This window comes from Pteropus alecto, unplaced genomic scaffold (assembly GCF_000325575.1).
Source record: "Pteropus alecto unplaced genomic scaffold, ASM32557v1 scaffold177, whole genome shotgun sequence".
NCBI lineage: Eukaryota > Metazoa > Chordata > Mammalia > Chiroptera > Pteropodidae > Pteropus > Pteropus alecto.
In genome coordinates, this window is record NW_006442207.1 from 3286392 (window position 1) to 3306100 (window position 19709).

Below are 19709 nucleotides of genomic sequence, written 5' to 3' on the forward strand. Positions count from 1 at the left end.
CTCAGCACCAAAGTTGACAGGGGTGGGGAAGTTATATTTCTAAGATTGAAAGTAATAGGTAAGATGTTAATTCATCAGTATTCACAGAAGAAATTTATTGTTTTATGTCAACATAAGGTTAACAATTAAATTTATAGTAATAAATCAAATAATTGAAATCTCAGTCTCCTTAGTCATTAAAGAAGTAATATATCTTAATTAAAATCATAGCAATTTATAACACTGCTATTTAAAACATTAAGTGGTGTACAATATTTGTTACCTGTCTAATTTTACTTGAGTAAGGGAGAAAGTTAACAAAGAAATGAAGCTTTATTTATAATGCCACTTATTATTTTACCTGAAACAGCACAACGATTGGGCATATAATATTTTTAAAATTTCAATTATTTAAATTAATAGTGAAAAGTCATGTTTAGAACATCTTCTACATAGGAACAGATGTGAAAGACAAATGACAACGAGAGTCTCTTACCTGTTGAACCAACTGACCAGGTAATGTTGAGATTAAAGTTGTTTGATGCATTAATCGAAATATCCAAATTTTTGTTTGACTACCAAGAAAGAAAATATTATAGTTAAAAATATCAAATTATATTAGATAGACATGTTCGATGTCCTAATTATATCCAGGCATTTTTCTCAAACTCTATACATTACATCAATATTAAAGTAAGTACAGTTGCCAATTATATTCTTTAAAAAAATATAGGGGATAGATTCAAAGGTAAATTTAAGGTTCCCATTTATCTTATCTACTAAAAATTGTCCTTCTGTATGTAAACCAGAAGCTGCTGTAATTCAATACTTGTATTTTAAGTCTCTTTGCTTATCTGTAGTTAATATTTAAATGATTCAGGTTTGAGTTAGTCCAAAAATTTTACAGCAATATAAGACTATTTTGTAGACAAACTTCTTGTTAGGAGGTGCATATTGTATTATTATACACACTTTTTCTAGTTAAAAAAGTACTTAATGTAAACTAATACTTTCAGGCAAAAATGATGAACCTACTTGGAGAAAAAAGAGATCTCATCGTTTAAGCATCTGTACAGAGGAGCACTGAAGAATTTATGTCAGTCAACCTGTTTTCTGTCATTCATTAGTAAAATACAGACCCTTTCCATGTAATTTCAAGGAAACAAATGTCTAAAAGATTTCTTTAAATATTATTTGTTATTATCTTACACGAAGAAATGAGGCACAGGAAGTTGTATAATCACTACTATTTAGTCCTGCAGAAACTCAAAGAATGATAATTATATTGAATAAGTTTAGCTTCAGGTACTGAGTGTGTTGTGCTGTGTTTTAAATATACAAAGACCGTACAAAAAGCTGTACTGCTTGCTAGGTGAGACCTGGTTACTAAATAAATAAATAAACAAATTTCTTAGTATGACTATTTTTTTCTAAATAAGATAAAACTAATAAGTCAGCAGAACATACATCTCCAGTTTTCTGAGTGGCTCTTAAGAAAATAAAGCCTGTAAGCAATTAAGCTCCCATATCTGCTATAAGTCTTAAGAGGAAACTGATTGGAAGACATGGTCCCTCTTGATGGATAGGAATAGAAAGGAACACCATAAAAGGCAAAGGCTGCTGGATGATGTGATAGTCATCCCATTTAAAAGATACACTAAGACCCAATATTTGCCTCCAAATAGCATCTATTCTTAACGACTGCCGTAAATAGAGTGATAGCTGAGCCTCCATGAAGAACTATTAGTAATGCTCCATAACTAACAGAAGACACTCTTTTCAGTTTCCAGGAAGAAAACATAGATTCGAGAAGAACAGTCATCTCAAAAGAGCATGCAAAAGTAAATGAATTACAATACGGTTGAATGATGGTCACACAGATTTTCCAGAATAGTGCTCACTAATACTGCAGAGATAGCATCTGAGAATTTAAAATAATCAAAGGAAAATAAAGCCTAGGAATTTAAGTATATACAATATTTCAGAAGGATACTGCATTATCCATCAGTCATACTCATAAACGGCCATAAAGTAAGTAGGAAATTTAACTTATTGAGTTCTACTGATAAGCTGTTAAGATACCTTCCACAATATATACCACGAAATGGTAAAACTTCTTGAGACCTTGTTACTTCTTCGATAATATGAGTGAAAACATTTGACACTGATTCAAGATAATGCCTCTACTAATGACTCTAGTAATAAAAGCATAATGCTTCTAGGTAAGCACATTGATATGTCTGTTCAGCAGATTATGTTGTTCAGGTGTGGTAAGCAACATCGATTTCAACATTTATATAATATTGCATTATGGAAAACCCAGAAATGAAAAGAAGAAACACTTCTCGTAACAAATATTGACTTACGTCATCACAGTGAATTAACCCGATCTGAAAACCAGTTATTGCTTCATATTCATTAAATCACGTTTCTGAGGCAATGAGATAAATTAACGAACAGCATACATGGTTGAGTCAAATGACCTTGGGTTCAAATCTTAGCTCTTGAACATGCGTGTTGATCGATTTAGAGGAAGCTACTTGTCCTTCCCGATCATCAGTTTCCTCATATCTACAAGGGAGGTATAATGACCACTCTAAAGAATTTCTTGTGAACATTAAATAATTTCTCAATGAAAAAAAAAAAAAAGCATGGTTTCAGGCCACAGTGCTGATAATGGTAGTGTTCTTGATATTATTAGGCCTGGTGACACAGAATGTCTTCTTTCCTTCTCCTTCTTTGCCTTCATATTTACCAGGGGACTCGGAAAGAGGGCATGCTTGCCAACGTCTGAGAGGGTGTCGCCTTTTTATTATTAATGAAATGGGTCAAAATAGTTGCTTTTTTATAAAAACAAAACATGGTAGAAACAGTGGACCCCTAAGAAAGCTTAAGTAATTATTTTTACCTTGAACTCATATCTTCCTAATTGTGTGTGCTTTATTTTGGGTGTGGGAAATATGAGAATAACTGCTATTGTTGCTAAAAAAAAAAAAAAGTTCACAAAAAATTTCTAATTGATATAGAAAACTATAAAACTCTTCTTGCATTTTTATTCCATCCTCTATCAATTCCAAGATTAGGCATTACTGAAATATATACTACCATAATAAAGCCCTATAAAATGCATAGAAGGGTCAAGGAAAAACACGCTGGACTGAAAGAACTAATACCATTATTACCATAACAAATGACAAAATCAGTCATTTAGAACATGGTTGGTTAGATGTGGATAAGTTAGGCAAGATCATGTTATATAGGAAACTACTCCAGAAATTGTTCACATGAAATCACTAGCTAGAAGTGACAATTTAGCATCCTATACTTTCAAAGAACATGTGTCTGGTCTATTGGCTTCAACTGGACAAGATAATAGAAAGTAAAACTGAAATCTGTGACATTTGGAAGCACTCAAGGATTGCTGGAAATTGAAGAAGAAGGGGACAGTCAAGAGAGAAATAAACTAGAATTATGGCTAACCTGGACCTATGTGTATGGATAGTACTGGGAAGAAATATTATTCACACCCACATTGAGTTAGATATCCTGCTTATATTTAATTTCTTATACCTTCAAAGAACTCTACAAGTTTGGAATTACTATTAAACATTCAAGAGGTCAATGGTATAGAATGAAATTCTCACACATGCTACAACATGGATCAATTTTGGAAACATTGAGCTAAGTGAAATAAGCCAGACACAGAGGGATAAATATTATATGATCATACATATGGGGTTCCTAGACTACACAAATTCATAGAGACAGAAAGTAGAATAACGGTTACCAAGGTCTGGAGGGAGAGGAGAAATGAAGAATTATTATCTAATGAATACAGAGGCTATGTTTGGAACGATGAAAAATTTTGGTGATAGATGGTGGTGATGGTTGTATAACATTGTAAATATATTTAATGTCACTGAATTTTACACCTAAAACCGGTCAGAATGATAGCTTTATTTTATGCCGCTATTATCCCAATAAAAAATAAGTCAATAGTGATTATAATACACTTATAAAAACTTTATCACACTGATAAATGTAGTTTATGACATATTTAATGTCTTTATAAAAGAACACAACATCAATGAAGAGAAGATTATACTTAAACATCTTTAAAAATCCTTATTTAAAAGTCAAAATTTTGTGTGTATTCCTAAGAATATGGGTATTCCTTAAAATCTAAAGAATAAGGAGTAACATAAAATTAACTATTGTATTCTTTGAAAGGAGGGATTTTATTTTACTAAAAAAGAAAAATTTAAGATTATATTATCCGTTGGATAGTCCAATAAAATATTTCAGAGGAAAAAAGTTAGCAAATGTCAGTATATCTTTTGAGATTTCATCTGTTTGAAAAAATGCTAAAATGCATGCTATGGACTTAACAACATGAATTAATATATAATAAGAGTAAAGCACTAGAGAGTAACATCAGCAAGATGGCAGGATAGGAAGTACCACCCTCATCTCCAACAAAAACGCCAATTTAACAAAGATATATGGACCCAAATACCTTTATGACAAGACCAAAATCCAGAAGCAGCAGTATCAGAGATGAATATAAAACCAAGGATAGCCACATCATAATGCATAAGAAGAATAATTTCACTTTACCCACATAAGCCCCTCCCCCAGGCCAGTACAACTAAGCATCAGAGAGCGTACTTCGGCCTATGAGGAAAAAGAGAGTATAACATACATCAAACATCCTTGGACTTCACAGCACTATGCAAAGGACCTGTTTTTATCCCACTCTATCCAGGGCTCTGAGAGAACAAGGATAGTGTAGGCAACTCATGGTAGCTAAAAACAAAGAAAAGAAGTGAGTGGCTTACTGCAGCCAACATTACTCAGCAAGGCTGGGGGAAGGCATACAACCCTCGGACTTCTACCCAAGAGGGAGGGAGAGGAATGGGACATGTAACCAATATCCTATATTTTCTGTGCACTGCTCAAAAGGAAAAAGAATGCATAGCTCGCTATAGCCAGCACTGCTCTGAGAGACCGAGAGAAGGTTCTTGACCCTAAAACTTCTCCCCAAGGATGGAGGAAGAGAAGGGCAATGTGCCACCAACATCCTGGCTTTTCACTGTACTAGCCTAGGTAAAGGGGTGAGCAGTTTACTGAGGCCAGCATAGCTCTTCAAGACTGAAAGAATGCATACAACCCCGCAAGGAGAAAGGAATAGGGGTGGAGTATGATCATCCACAGAAGAGATGTGAGATGCTCCCAGCATCTCTAGCTGGACTGACTGGAAGCCTGCTGAAGCGAGTCCATAAAGACCGTGAGAAGTTGCTAATTCTTCAAATGCACAGATGCCAATGCAAAACTACAAAGAAAATGAAGGATCAGAAAAATATGACTCAATCAAAGAGAGTAAATGTACAGTAACTTACCCTAACGAAATGGAGCTCTAAAATTGCCTGACAAAAAATTCAAAATAATTGTAATAAAGAAGCTATAAGGGAGTAATAAGAGACCACAGAAAGATAACTAAATGAAACCAAGAAAAAAAACACATGAACAAAATAAAAATATCAGCGAGAGAACTATAAAAAAAGAAAAAATAGACAATCTAGAGCAGAATATAAGAATTTAACTAAAAAATTCAAATTCAATATAGAGCTTCAACAAAAAACTTAGAAGAAATAATCAAAGGCAAATCGTATGCAATTATCCAGTCAGAGGAGCAAAAAGAAAAAGAATGAAAAAGAGTAATGAAAGCCTAATGGGCCAATGGGGCACCATTGAAAAATGAATATTCATATTATAAGAGTCCCAGAAGGAAGGAGCAAGAAAAATAATGGGCAAAATTGCCCAAATCTGAGATGAACAGACATCGAGATTCAACAAGCTGAAAAAATTAAAAAGAAAATGAATGCAAAGAAATCTACACCAAGACAAATTACAATCAAATTGTTAAAAGCCAAAGACTGAGAATTTTGAAAGCACAAAGAGAAAAGTAATTTGTCACCAAAAAAGGGAGCCCCATCAGGCTACCAGTGGATTTCTCATCAGAAATTTTGCAGACCAGAGGGATGCAGATAACATATTCAAAGTTTTAAAAGGAAACCGAGAATACTATACCAATTACAACTATCCTTTAAAAAATGGAGTGATAAAGTCCACAGCCATGCTACCCTGAACAAGGCCGATCCCAGTCTGATCTCGGAAGCTAAGCAGGGTTGGGCTTGGTTAGTACTTGGATGGGAGACCACCTAGGAAGACCAGGTGCTGTAGGCGTAAAAAATAAAAAATAAGGGATTGTAAGCTGACAAGGTCCTTGCAATCTGTGAGGTCAACCAAGGGTTGCCTTGCATTAAAAAAAAATAGTAATTAAATAAATAAATTAATTAATTAAATAATAAAATAAAATAAAATAAAAATGGAGTGATAAAGACCTTCCCAGACAAACAGAAGCTGAGGGAATTCATCAATCCTAGACATAACTCAAAAGAAATGCAAAACTGCTGTGACATCAACAACAAAGTAGGGAGGAGGAATAAAAGTACAGAGTTTTTGTATGTGATGACGTTATTATCAGCTTAAGACAGATTGTTGTAACTATAAGATGTATGTAAGCTTCATAATAAGCACCAAAACAATACATATAGAACATTCGAAAAAGGCAAAAAGTCAAAGCATCTCGCTGCCAAGAAAAAAATCAACGAAACAGAAAAGAAGACAGCAAGAGTAAAAGGAAGCGAAAGAACTATACGACAGAGAGCCACAATGAACAAAGTGGCAATATTAAGTCCTCCCTCATCAGTAATTACTTCAAACATAAATAGATTAAACTCTAATCAAAAGACACAGAGTGGATGACTAAATTTTAAATACCCAACAATATGCTGTCTAAAAAACTTACTTTGGATTTAAAGACACACATAGACTAAAAGTGAAGTAACAGAAAAAGATATTCCATGCAAATGGTAGACAAAAGTGAGAATGGGGTAGCTATAATTATATAAACAAAATAGACTTTAAGTCAAAAACTTTAATAATAGACAAATAAGAACATCATATAATGACAAAAGGATCAACTCATCAAGAAGATATAGTAATTATAAATATATATATACTCATCATGAGAACACCAAAATATATAAAATGAACACTGACACAATTGAAGGGAAAAAACAGACAAAATCAGAATAACAGTAAGAAATTTCAAAACCCTATTTTCAACAACAGATAAAACATTCAATGAGAAAACCAATAAGGAAAATGTGGACTTGAACAACATTGCAGATCATGTATAACCAACAGATATATAAACAACACTGCATCCAACAGCAGCAAAACACACATATTATTCATGTGCACATGGAACAGTCTCCAGAATATATGATACATTAGATCAGAAAACAAGACAAATTTTAGAAGATTGAAATCCTATCAATTATCTTTTCTGAACACAATGGAATGACACTAGAAATCAATAGCAGGAGGAAACTGGAAAGCTCACAATTATGTGGAAATTAAACAACACAGTCCTGAACTAATGGGTCAAAAAGGAAATTGAAAGGAAAATCAGAAAATATCTGGAGGGAAATTAAAATAAAAAAATAATACGCCAAAACTTGTGAGATGCAGCAAAAGCAGTTCAAAGAGGAAACTTATAGTTATAAAGCCTACATTAAAAGAGAGACAGAGATCTGAAATAAACAGCCTCTTTACAAGCTCAATGAAAAGAAAAAGAACAAACTATATCTAAACAGAAAGAGGTAAAGATTAGTGCAGACGTAAATGATATAGAGTAGAAAAACAACAGAAAAATATTAACAGAGTTAGTTTTTTGAAAAGTAAACAAAACTGACAAAACTTGTAACAATACTAAAAAAGAAGAGAAAGCAGATTCGAAAAGTAAAATCAGAAATGAAAGTGGAGCATTACAATACAAATTAAAACCACAATGAGATATCACCTCATATCTAGATGGCTGTTATAAAAAAACAGAAATTGGAACCCTTGTATTGTATTAGTGGAAATGGGAAATGGTATAGCTGTTAAGGAAATCGGTGTTGAGGATCCTTGAAAAATTAGAAATAGAACTACCACATGATCAAGCAATCCCAATTTGTGGTATATATCCAAAAGAATTAAAATCAGGATCTTGAAAAGATAGCTGCAGTCTAATTTACATTGGAGCTTTATTCATAATAATCAAGATACAGAAGCAACTTAAATATCCATCAATGGATGAAAGGATTAAGAAAATGTGCAAGCTACTTGACATTGGTCTTGGCAATGATTTTTTAAGATTCTACACCAAAAGCAAAGGCAACAAAAGTAAAAGTGGGACTACAACAAACTAAAAAGCTTCTGCACAACAAAGGAAAAGACAACCAAACAAATGGAAGAAAATAACTGCAAGTCATGTATCTGACAATGAGTTAATATCCAAAATATATAAAGCACTAATACGACTTGACAGCAAAAAATCAAACAATTTGATTTAAAAATAGGCACAAGACCCAAATAGGCATTTTTCCAGTAAAGACAGACAGACAGTCAACAGGTACATGAAAAGGTGCTAACATCACTACGATCAGGGAAATGCAAATCAAAAGCACACTGACATATCACTTCGTACCTGAATCAAAAAGACAAGAAATAAACATTGGCGAGGATGTAGAGAAAAGGGAAGCCTTGTGCACTGTTGGTGAGATTGTAAACCAGTGCAGCCACTATTGAAAACAGTATGGAGGTTCCTCAGAAACTTAAAAGTAGACTTACCATATGATTCAACAATTCCATTTCTAAGTAGTCATCCAGAAAACCAAAAACACTAACTAGAAAAGCTGCATGCATCCACATGCTCAACAAAGATATGGAAGCAACATAACTGTCCATCAGCGGATGAACGGATAAAAAATGGTGATTGAAAAAAGAAGGCTATCTTGCTTACTGCAGTAACATGGATGGACCCTGAGGGCATTTTGCTAACAGAAATAAGTCAGACAGAAAAAGACAGATACCCCCATGATCTCAGTTACATGTGGAATCCAAAAACCAGCAACAGAAAAAGACCAGAGAACAGATTAGTGGTGGCGGGGTGGGAGGTGGGAGTAGACAAAATGAGTGAAGGCGGTTAAGAAGTACAAAGTTCTGGCTATAAAAGAAATGTCATGTGGATGCAATGCATAGCATGGGAATTATAGTTAATAATACTGTATTGTATATTTAAAATTTCCTAAGAGAATAACCTTAAAAGAGCTCATTGCAATAAAAAATATTTGTAACAGTGTATGGTGAAGGATGTTAACTAGACTTCTTGTCATTTCACAGTACATACAGATATCATATAATTATGCTGTACACCTAAAACTAATATAATTTGTCAATTATATCTCAATTAAAAATGTGGTATATATACAATGGAATATTTTTTCAGCCTTATAAAAAGAAGGAAATTCTGCCATATGTGACAACATAGATGAACCTGGTGGACATTATGCTTAGTGAAATAAGCCAGACACAGAAGGACAAATACTGCATGATTCTACTTATATAAAGTAAAATGAGATCTACTTATATAAAGTTAGACTAAAATAGTCTAACTCACAGAGGCAGAATAGAATGGTAGATGCCAGGGGCTGGGGGGAAATCAGAAGTTGTTGTTCATTGGATATAGTTTCAGTTATGCAAGACAAGTTCTAGAGATTGTTGTATCACACAGTACCTACAGCTCACAATACTGAATTGTACTCATAAAAACTTAAGAGATCTCATATTGTTATAACCATAATAAACAGAAAAGAATAATTCTAATATTTCACAAAACATCTTCATTTTGAAAGAGTTATTTCAAAAGAAGTAAAACTCCATCCAATAAAATGTATGGTTGGTATTTCCAGCCCTTAAACTTTTTAACCTTATAAGTCTCAGATAGATGGCAATATACATGTGTTATTTTTAAACAAACCTAAGAGTATTTCCTGAATTGATGGTTTGGTCTTAATATTATTTTTAAGTAATTTTTCTTATGTTTAAACTTCATAACCTTGTAAAATTATATCACTGATGCAGTAAGTTGCTTAAAGAAGATAGCATTTCATTATGCTAAGTAAGTCAGACGGAGAAAGACAAATACTGTATGATCTCATTTCTATGTAGACTCTAAAAAAGCCCAACTCGAAAAAACAGAGTAGAATGGCAGTTAGCAGGGGCTGAGGGGTAGGAGAATTGGGGAGATGTTGTTTAAGGGTACACACTTCCAACCAGTAGACAAATAAGCCCTGGAGATTTAATGCACAGCATAGTGATTATAGATAACAGAACTATGTTATGAACTTCAAAGTTGCTAAAAGCCTAGCTTTTAATTATCTCCACCACAATGAAGAAATAATTATGTAACACCCTAGAGATGTTGGCTAATACTACAATGACAATCATTTTGCAATACATAAATGTATCAAACCAGTATGCTGAACTACTTAATAGGTCAATTATATCTCAATAAAAATAATTTTTTTAAAAAAAGCCAGAGATCATACAACTCAGATTTAGAAAAAAGACAATGAAAACCTAATACTATGTAATAGTGTATAAGAAAACAAATATATTTAATATAGCATGTTTTGAATTTATGAGTTTTTTTTCAAATAAGACTACTCCCAGTTTGCAAGCATAATTATCAACACAAACATTGTTGTAAGCCTGAACAATTAATAGAAATAATATATAAATTGTTTGCAATATCTGAAATATCAATCTCCCAAATTCTGATTCACAATAATACCTGTCTTAAAAAAAGAAAAATTTAACAGGATTAATCTTTCTACAAAATTCCTACAGTGTGATAATTCTAAGAGGTAAAATTACAATGAAAGATGAGAAAAAATTTGTATCCCTTGATATAAATATAATTATATTATAAAAGTTAAATTATCTTCTCACCTGTTCTGGGTTCGCTATGAAGTTTATGGCAGTATAGTGGCGATCATCTTCCTGTAATAAGCTGAAGGTAAACTGATAGTCAATCAAAAGACTGTCTGTGGGAAAAAAAAATACAATCCTGATGTGTATTTTTAAAAACTGTTGGATAAACAAAAGTTAGGTGAAAATGTGTTGCATATCAGTACTGCAAATTATTATCATTAATTATTAGTGGCCTAATTAAGACCAGCAAAATATAAATTTTGGTCATTGACAACAGAAAGAAAAATACAGATTTGTAAGGAGTCCTAATTCTTTAAAAATTATATTTATTACTTCTGTTGTTATTATGAAAGTTCTACAAATACTGTAGACATCTTGGAAACTACACAAAAGTAAGAAAATAAAATAAAAGTCACCTATAATCTTATAACTAGAGAAAAAAAAAAGAACACATTTGGTGCATTTTATTCCAGTTGAAATTTTGTATATGGAAAGATAGGCAGACATTTTGTTATCCTACTTTCATAAAATCAAAATTCTTTGAAAAATGAATTTTAATGGCTAAATAATATTTTATAATATGCTATAATGAATTTACTTGTTCCTTTATTATTGTGCTAAATTTTACTTTCAGCAATTTTAAAGTGACTATGGTAAACATCATTCTACAGAAGTGATTCTCAGTAACAACTGATAAAAGAATACAAGAGTAAACAACTTTCAATTTTGTCCATGTATAATGAGTAAACCAAGGTGAATCATTTGAACATTATAGGTAATGAGTAGCTTCCCACATTTTGCGAGAGTGAAGGATTACTAATAATGTTAAACTACCACCTTTACAAAAAATATTTCAAATTATTTTAAATAGAAGACTTCTCTTTTTTGGCCACATACCTTCCATACTATGCCCTCAGCAAATAAACATTATTTAAATAAAAAGTAAAGATAAGAATAATATCACTGGATTTATTGTTAAAATTATCGAGGCTTCATTCTTTATGATGCTACTATATACTTTACAAGACCCGCCCTATATATTTCTTGTATCATTTAGTGTAAGGCAATACTTTGTCTTTCTAAAAATTTATAGGCATTCTTATACATGACAATGAGAATTATGCAATAGGTCACATTTCCGCTTTACATCTGACTGCCAGAAAATGCAGAGGTAAATTCAATGGGCCAGTGTTGTTTTAGGTACTGGACATACAAAAAAAAGATTAAAATGTCTGTCCTCATTCAACTTATGGCCTATTGGACATTGAAAATCAATAAATAATTTAAGTATAAAGTATAACAGGTGATGGTAAGTGTTTTGGATAATAACAAACCAGTAAAAGTGAGAGAAATTGCTATTGGGATATAAGCATGCTTACAATTTTCAGAAGAAATATTTAAAGACCAAAGATAGTAGGAGACTAAGCTATGGAGTTTAGTAGAGAAAATGTAATCCAGGCAGAGGAAACAAGCACAAAACCTCGAAGAAAGAATAAGCCTTAACTATGATTCTTGTAAAGAGGCTATGGCCAGAGGTGATGGTGGCAAGGATAACAGCCATGAAGGTCATGAGACAAGGTCAGATACAGGGAATATATTTGAAGGTACAACAAACAGGATTCGGTACTTGTATATAAAAAAGAGCCACTTTTCTTGACACCTCTCTCAAGTTGTATGAAGTCAGTTAGAATTTAAGGTGAATATGAGGCTGCTCATATGTTGGCTCCAAATTCTAACTGTACAAGGGAAACAAAGTCATGAAAACAAAGAGAAAAGAAAAGTCGATATTTTTTGTTATGCTAGTTTGACTTGCGTAACAAGGAGAGAAAAAGAAAACTATTTAATCAATAATACAGTAAGAATATATAATTGTTTAATGAGTGAAGTGTTTAGTCATTTAAAATATCTATGCAGTATGCGTTAAAGAAAAAAGAAAATCTAAAAACCTCACAAAATTAAAGATGAAAGATGAGTTAGTAACACTGAAGACTACAATTAAAAGAGAGCTAAATAAGTAAAGACTGTAAAAAACAAAACAGAAACAAAAAAGTAATGATATAATGGCAAAATTAAATATAATAATAGAATCAGAAAATAAAATAATTATAACAACATAAGACTGAATCAGTGCTATGTGGGCTAAATCTGAAAAAGCCTCCCATAGTGAACAAAGATGAAAATCACTGAAGAGGAATAATAGACATAGAAATTTTCAATATATGCATGACTAACATTGTTAAAACAGACATCATAACAAATTGAAAAGAAGCACATATTTGTTAAATATATGAGAGAAAAATAACTGTTGAAGACTAAAACCTCAATATTGTAAGGAAATACCTTCTGTTAAAGATTAAAATAATACAACATTATTCATGAGTTCAAAAGTCAAAACAACCCAAACATCCATCAAGTGGTGAATGACAATACAAAATGCAGTATGTTCATACAGTGGAATATTATTTAGCCACAAATAAGGATGAAGTAATGACACCTGCTATAACATGTACCTTGCAAACATTATGCTAAATAAAATAAGCCGGTCACTAAAGACCACATATTCCAGGATATCTTTTATATGGTAAGCCAGAGTAGACAAATCCATAGAGACAGAAAGTAGGCTGCCGGGGGCTAAGGAAGGGGAGGGTGGGGAGAGACTGCAAACATGTACTGAGTTCCTCCCCGGAGTGATGAAAAGGTTCTAAAATCAGATACTGGTGACAGCTGCGCAATTTTGTGAATATACTAAAAACCACTGAACTGGACACTTCAAAAGGGTGAGATTTTTGAAATACAAATTATATCTCAATAAAGCTGTTATTTAAAATATACTATGGACATCCAGGCACAGCCATGTGGGCATGTGCACACACCCACGTGCACACACACACAGCCGCGCACACATATTCACGCAGATAAATGAGTTATTCACAAAGAAAATTCTGCCAAGTGTTCTTAAGTAACAATACATATCAAAAGACAATATATATCAAAAGACTGGAGCAATATTTATAGAGTATGTATACTCAGCCATGCTGTCTACATAGAAAAAAAATAATAATTTTCAGAAAAGCTCTCAAAGTATATTATCTACATACTCATCCTGAAAAAAATTATTCATACAGATACTACAAGTCAGAGTCAAATGCAATGTGAAAACATCATAGGAAAAATGTCTGGCAATGAATAGATGACGAAACTCAAGTTAGAAGAAAAGAAGAAAAATTTTGTTACATTTTTATGTCTAAAATCAGACTGTTTACCAAGAAATATAAAACAACTAAAAAGCTACTGAAATAATAAATAATTTCAGAATGTGAGCAAATATAAAAATATTTATAGTTCTTACCTTGGGGCTATTTTATTGCATTGCTGATTATGCCTCTTTTCCCCACCCCCCAAAAACACTGCCTTAATAACTGTAAGTACATAGCCTTAATATCTAAAATTTTCAGACCCCTTTCAATGCATGTCCTTTGCTTACAAGAAAGCTTTCATAAGAGCATAGAGTGTTTGAGTCCTGTAAGTCTTTTCGGAATTGAATACAAGATAATTAATGGGCATGTGGAAATTTAAATCAAGAATGATGTCAAGAGAGGTAATAAGAGAAAGACAATTAGGCAGGTGAAAAAGTATTAAATAAATAAAATAATAAACAGAGTGCACAGGATTTCAGTGAAAGGAATATTGCTTTAAAGGAGATGAAATTTTCAAACAGGTAAAGCAAAGCAATTATTTGTCAACGTCAAAGGGAATAAGCAGACACTATTCCCATGTCTAGATTCTAAAGTATCAACACTGGGAAAGAAAAAAACAGTCTCAATTCCCTTAGGGGACAGCCAGGTTCCAGGATAGAAGCAGTTTAAAGCAAGATAAGAGAGTTACAAAAATAAAATAAGAATATACTTGGTGATTTAATTTTTTACAATAACGTATTTTTTAAGGAAAGAAAAAATAATACCCCAGAACCAATGAGCACACTTAGCTTCCAGATTTTGTCACTAAATGTCATTCTCCAATATAAGGAACCATGACTTCTTGGAAAAATAGTCGATTCCACGGCTAGGGCAGGAAAAGTACAAGATGAGTCTGAAATATCTTGAAGTGCCAGAAAATAAGGAAATATTCATAAAGTTATGGAGGCATGTATGTCAAAAGGACACAGGAGCCAGTTTGAGGGGGTTCCCAACGGCCACGTCTACAGCAATTTTAGCTGTAAAATAAATAATGCTAGTCAGGTATTATTATCCATAAAATAAAATATATATCCATGGGTCCAAACTGATATTAACAAATAAGTGAATAAACAACAAATGAAGGAGAAGGGGAAGCTCTTCTTCATAGTTAATAAATGTAGAAGAAATGATGGAATAGAAAAATCACTATGTGGCAAGTATGCTAATATTTCTTTCAGGTAAGAATAATCAATGAACAGTAAAAATAGTGGATGGCAGTATGAGAAATAGGATATTTACATAATCCCAAAGAATTTCCCCACAATGTAGTCATAAAAACAAAAAAGGAACAGTAACTTCAGAGTGGAGAAACTGGCAGACACTGAACGTTTACAGGTGATCACAGATACAACACCAATGATGAGAACAATTGACACCATAAGTTTCCCAATAGGATATACTAAGAAAGACACACATCGCTTCTGTGCTATCTATCTAAAAATGCATAACCTGAACTTAATCATGAAAAAGTATCAGGCAAATACACATTGAGGGATATACTATAAAATAATTTTCCAAGACTTTTTCAAGGATCAAGATCATAAAAAATATTTGCAATATTTTTAAGTCTGAAATTATTTCACATTGAAAATGTTTAAAAGAGCATTTTTAAAAAGTGCTTAACTATTCTAAAGATTCATTCATGTCTTATATTGCATAATTTCCATTCGCTCGTCGATGTACATTTAAGCTGTCTGTTTCCCCACCCTGATTATTGTGAACAGCGCTGCAATTAACAATGGAGTGCTATTATCTCTTCGAGGACATCATTTCAATTCTTTTGGGTAAATAAATACCAGAAGTGGAGCGAAGTGAAATAAATCAGTCACAAAAGGACAAATACTTGCATGAACATAGTTACATGAGGGGTTTAAAACAGTCAAACTCATAGAATGAAAGAGCAGCATGGTGGTTGCCAGGGGAAAGGAGAGTTGCTAGTCAACATACCTAAAGCCCCAATTACGAAAGATGAATAATTTCTAGAGATCTGCTGTACTATGGTGTCCCTATAGTTACCAATACAATAGTGTATACTTACACATTTATTCGGTGGGCAGATTTCATACTTAAAGTAAAACATATTTAAATTTTATTTTAAAAACTGCCAATGTGGAAAAAAATAATGAATAAAATTATCTTAAAACTATGACATGCTGATGATTATAAAAGAAGGGATAATGACATGCCTAAAAATATTAAGGATAAATTAAAGAATAATTGAGAAATATCTCTTTTATAACGCCATGTTTAGAGAACAAATACACACACACATACACACACATACACACACACACACACAAAATGTATGTTAGTTTCTTATTGTGCTGTAACATAAACACAAACTTAGTAGTTTAAAACAACACGAATTTATTCTCTTACAGTTCTGAAGTCCGAATGAGTCTTACCAAGCTGTTAGGAGTGGTTCCTTCAAGGGAGCACTCAAGAGAATGCATTTCCTTGCCTTTTCCAGCTTCTAAAGGGTTTTCATTCTGTGGCTCATGGATCCTTGCTCCTATCCACCCAATCTCTTGCGCCATCGTCACACCTCTCACTCCTATAGTCAAACCTCCCTCTGCCCACCTTTCATAAGAACCCTTGTGATTCTGTTGGGTCCCCCAGGATAATCTCCCCATCTCCAGATCATTAATTTATCCATATCTGCAAATTCCCTTTCATCATTTAAGGAAATATATTCATAAATTTCAGAGATTAGAATGCAAACATCGGGGAGCATCATTTAGCCTACCATAATGTCAGCACATAGATAAAAGACTGGGAAAATATCTAATACAATGTTAACAATAATTTTGTTTGGGTAGAGAAATAATCAGTGATTTTAGTTTGCCTTTTTGTCAATCTCTTTGTTTTAGGATGAACTTGCATTACTTCCATAATTGGGCCAAAGAGTGGAAATTTTTAAAAGGAGTGTTTTACGAACTTTTTTCTTTGGCTCTTCGATCTTTAGCATGTTTTCCACATGATTTATACTTACATGTTAAGTAACTAGAGTTAAATGGTTATGTATCTTTCCAATAATGGCATATCTCATTCCTAATTCACTTACTTCTCAGGTATAGGTTAACAAAAACATGAGATCATCAGTCTCACTTTCTAGTCTTCTATGACTAGAACAAACCAAGAGTTAACTTTCAACATGCAGTGACAGATTCTTTTAGGTAAGTCAGTCAGTTCTGGACTGGCAGTCATGGAGCAGAAACAGTGGCTGCTATTTACTACAAAGAATTAATAACAAGTTATACACAAAATTAAACTCAGGAGTGAAACACGGCATATGAAAGTGGTTTAAGCAAATAAAATATCAAGAGAAAAGACTTTTAACACGTACAAAATGTTTAAAGAGGTCAGATACTTCAGCAAACCAATGATTAACTGGAAAGAGATTATCAAAAATTTGTATACAGAAAAAGAACTTTGAAAGAGAATTTGAACTGCAAGAAAGTTTCTCATTACATTATATATTTGGGATTATGAAGGGCAAATAGTGAATATTTGCTTTATTCTTCTAACAAAAGCTACATGAAATAATGTATTTTTTAAGAAAATAGTAACCGGTGATAAAAATCATGAAAGTATATACTGGAATTATCTATATGTCTGAGATCCAAGAAGGCAAATAAATCAGGATCACAAATGAAATTAACTGATTTGTGTACACTATATCAATGGCATTGTCATTACAAATTTCAGTTCATTTAGGAACCAGAATAATATTTATATAAATTTTTAATTGTTTCAGAAATGTTTAATTTGAATATTTTGAGGGGAAAAAAATGAGTCCTAATGATTTGCTTTTTCACCAATTAATACTGAATTTCACTTTTAATTTAGCATTATCTACAGTATTTAAGAAGATCTCAGTAGTAATCTCCCATTTACCAACTGGGTTATGTTATGCAGGTTAATTAAGCTCAATGAGCGTCAAGAGTACAATGGGGATAAAACTGCCTGTCTCACAGGATTGCTCTGTGGGTTAAACATAATCGTGTTAATATGTATTGCCTAAGAGAAGGCTGTCTCATAAAAGAGAGGCATTCAACAAATGTTATTCCACTTATTTACTATATGGGCTCTGAATGAATTCTAAAAGATTTCAAAAGTTATAAACAGAATTTCATGTGTATTTCTTCATAGTTAGATAGTTATTCAAAGTCAGATATTTAGAAAAGGATGCATGTTGATTTGATAACAACATTAAGAATCCAAATATGTTTTTACAATAGCATATGTATAAATACATGTATTTGTCAACTTAAACAATTGTTTAGTAAATGATAAAACTTATGTGGATATAAGTTCAAGTATATTCACAGTCTCAAATGTCATAGTCATATAGTAAATACTTAACATTGTCATTGGTTCCTGGAAACTGTGACTTCAAGCAAAAAGAGGTATAACAAAACCAGTTTTACCATAGGCTTATTGATATAAACAAGGGTTAAGTTCTCATAGCATTATTTCTAATCACAAAAACATTACCAAACTTCTCAATGAGGAGCCAAAACACTTTTAACATTAAACACTGAAATAAATATGAGCTATACACATACTTTAAAAAGATGACTAAAAAAACAAGTAAGATAATTATTTTTCCAACCCTCTTATTCCAGTTCAGGGTCTTCGATGCCCAGAGCCTCTCCCAGCACAATGTGGGAACCCACTTAAGAGTGCACTCACACCTACACCCACATTCACCTGTACCCACACCCACACTCACACCCACACCCACACTCACACCCACACCCACACCCGCACTCACTAAGACTGGGACAATGTAGACACACCAGTTTACCTCATGTGCACGTGTGTGGGATGTGGGAGGAAATCAGAGAACCTGGAGAAACCCACACAAACATGGGGCTACCGCATCAACTCCGCACAGACAGTGGCCCCCACCAGGAATCAATTTTTTTTCCTCATCGTTATAACAAAACAACATTGAACGAAACAATGTTATTCGAAGACCTACTGTTTTTAACATGTAGCTCCAGGAATATGCCTCAGAAAATCATCTAAAATGCTCTTCCGTGCTTTATTGCCCTCACCAAGCTCATACCTCTCAAATCTTTCGTCTCTTCACCAAGTTCTATGCGTTTCAGTTTTAGTATCTCACATGCCATGTTCTTTCTAACCAGGGACCGTGGCGCATGCTGCCCCACTGACTCTACTCCTTCCCGTCCTCACACCGTCACCACTCCACTACCAAGTCATCTTCCACATCGAAGCTCCATCATCCTCTTGCCTCACCCACGCCTACTCCTTATCCCACAATTAGGTCAGGCTCTCTTGTCATGTATTTCCAAAGCATCTACAGTTCCCATTCGGAGTTCTTATGACAGTCATCTCTAGGTAATTGTATAACAGGTTTCGTATATATTTTCTCTACTAGTTTATAAGCTTCAGTATAGCAGAACGCATTTTGTTCACTGCAATATCCCCAAAGTCCAACAAAATAGTCAATAAATATATGTTGAATAAGTAAACAAAAGTGGGTCAATTCCAACAACCAACACTAAAAAAAAATAACTCTTCAGTAAGTAAATTAAGGAGAAAAAGTATGTCACCCTTGTGAGCATTACATGAAATAAT

At 33.1% G+C, this 19709-nt stretch overlaps 1 protein-coding gene and 1 pseudogene across 1 annotated transcript in view; one reads left to right on the plus strand and one right to left on the minus strand.

Moving 5' to 3' along the window:
* The window catches only part of ATRNL1 (attractin like 1), a 548298-nt gene that overhangs the window by 347445 nt on the left and 181144 nt on the right, over positions 1-19709 (minus strand). Inside the window, exons 22-23 of the mRNA XM_006920939.3 lie at positions 10885-10979; positions 476-554 (exon numbers count right to left, since the gene is read on the minus strand). Of these exons, the coding sequence (XP_006921001.2) occupies positions 476-554; positions 10885-10979 (174 nt within the window). The remainder of the gene's footprint in view (positions 1-475; positions 555-10884; positions 10980-19709) is intronic.
* On the plus strand, positions 6106-6225 carry LOC112470217 (annotated as a pseudogene).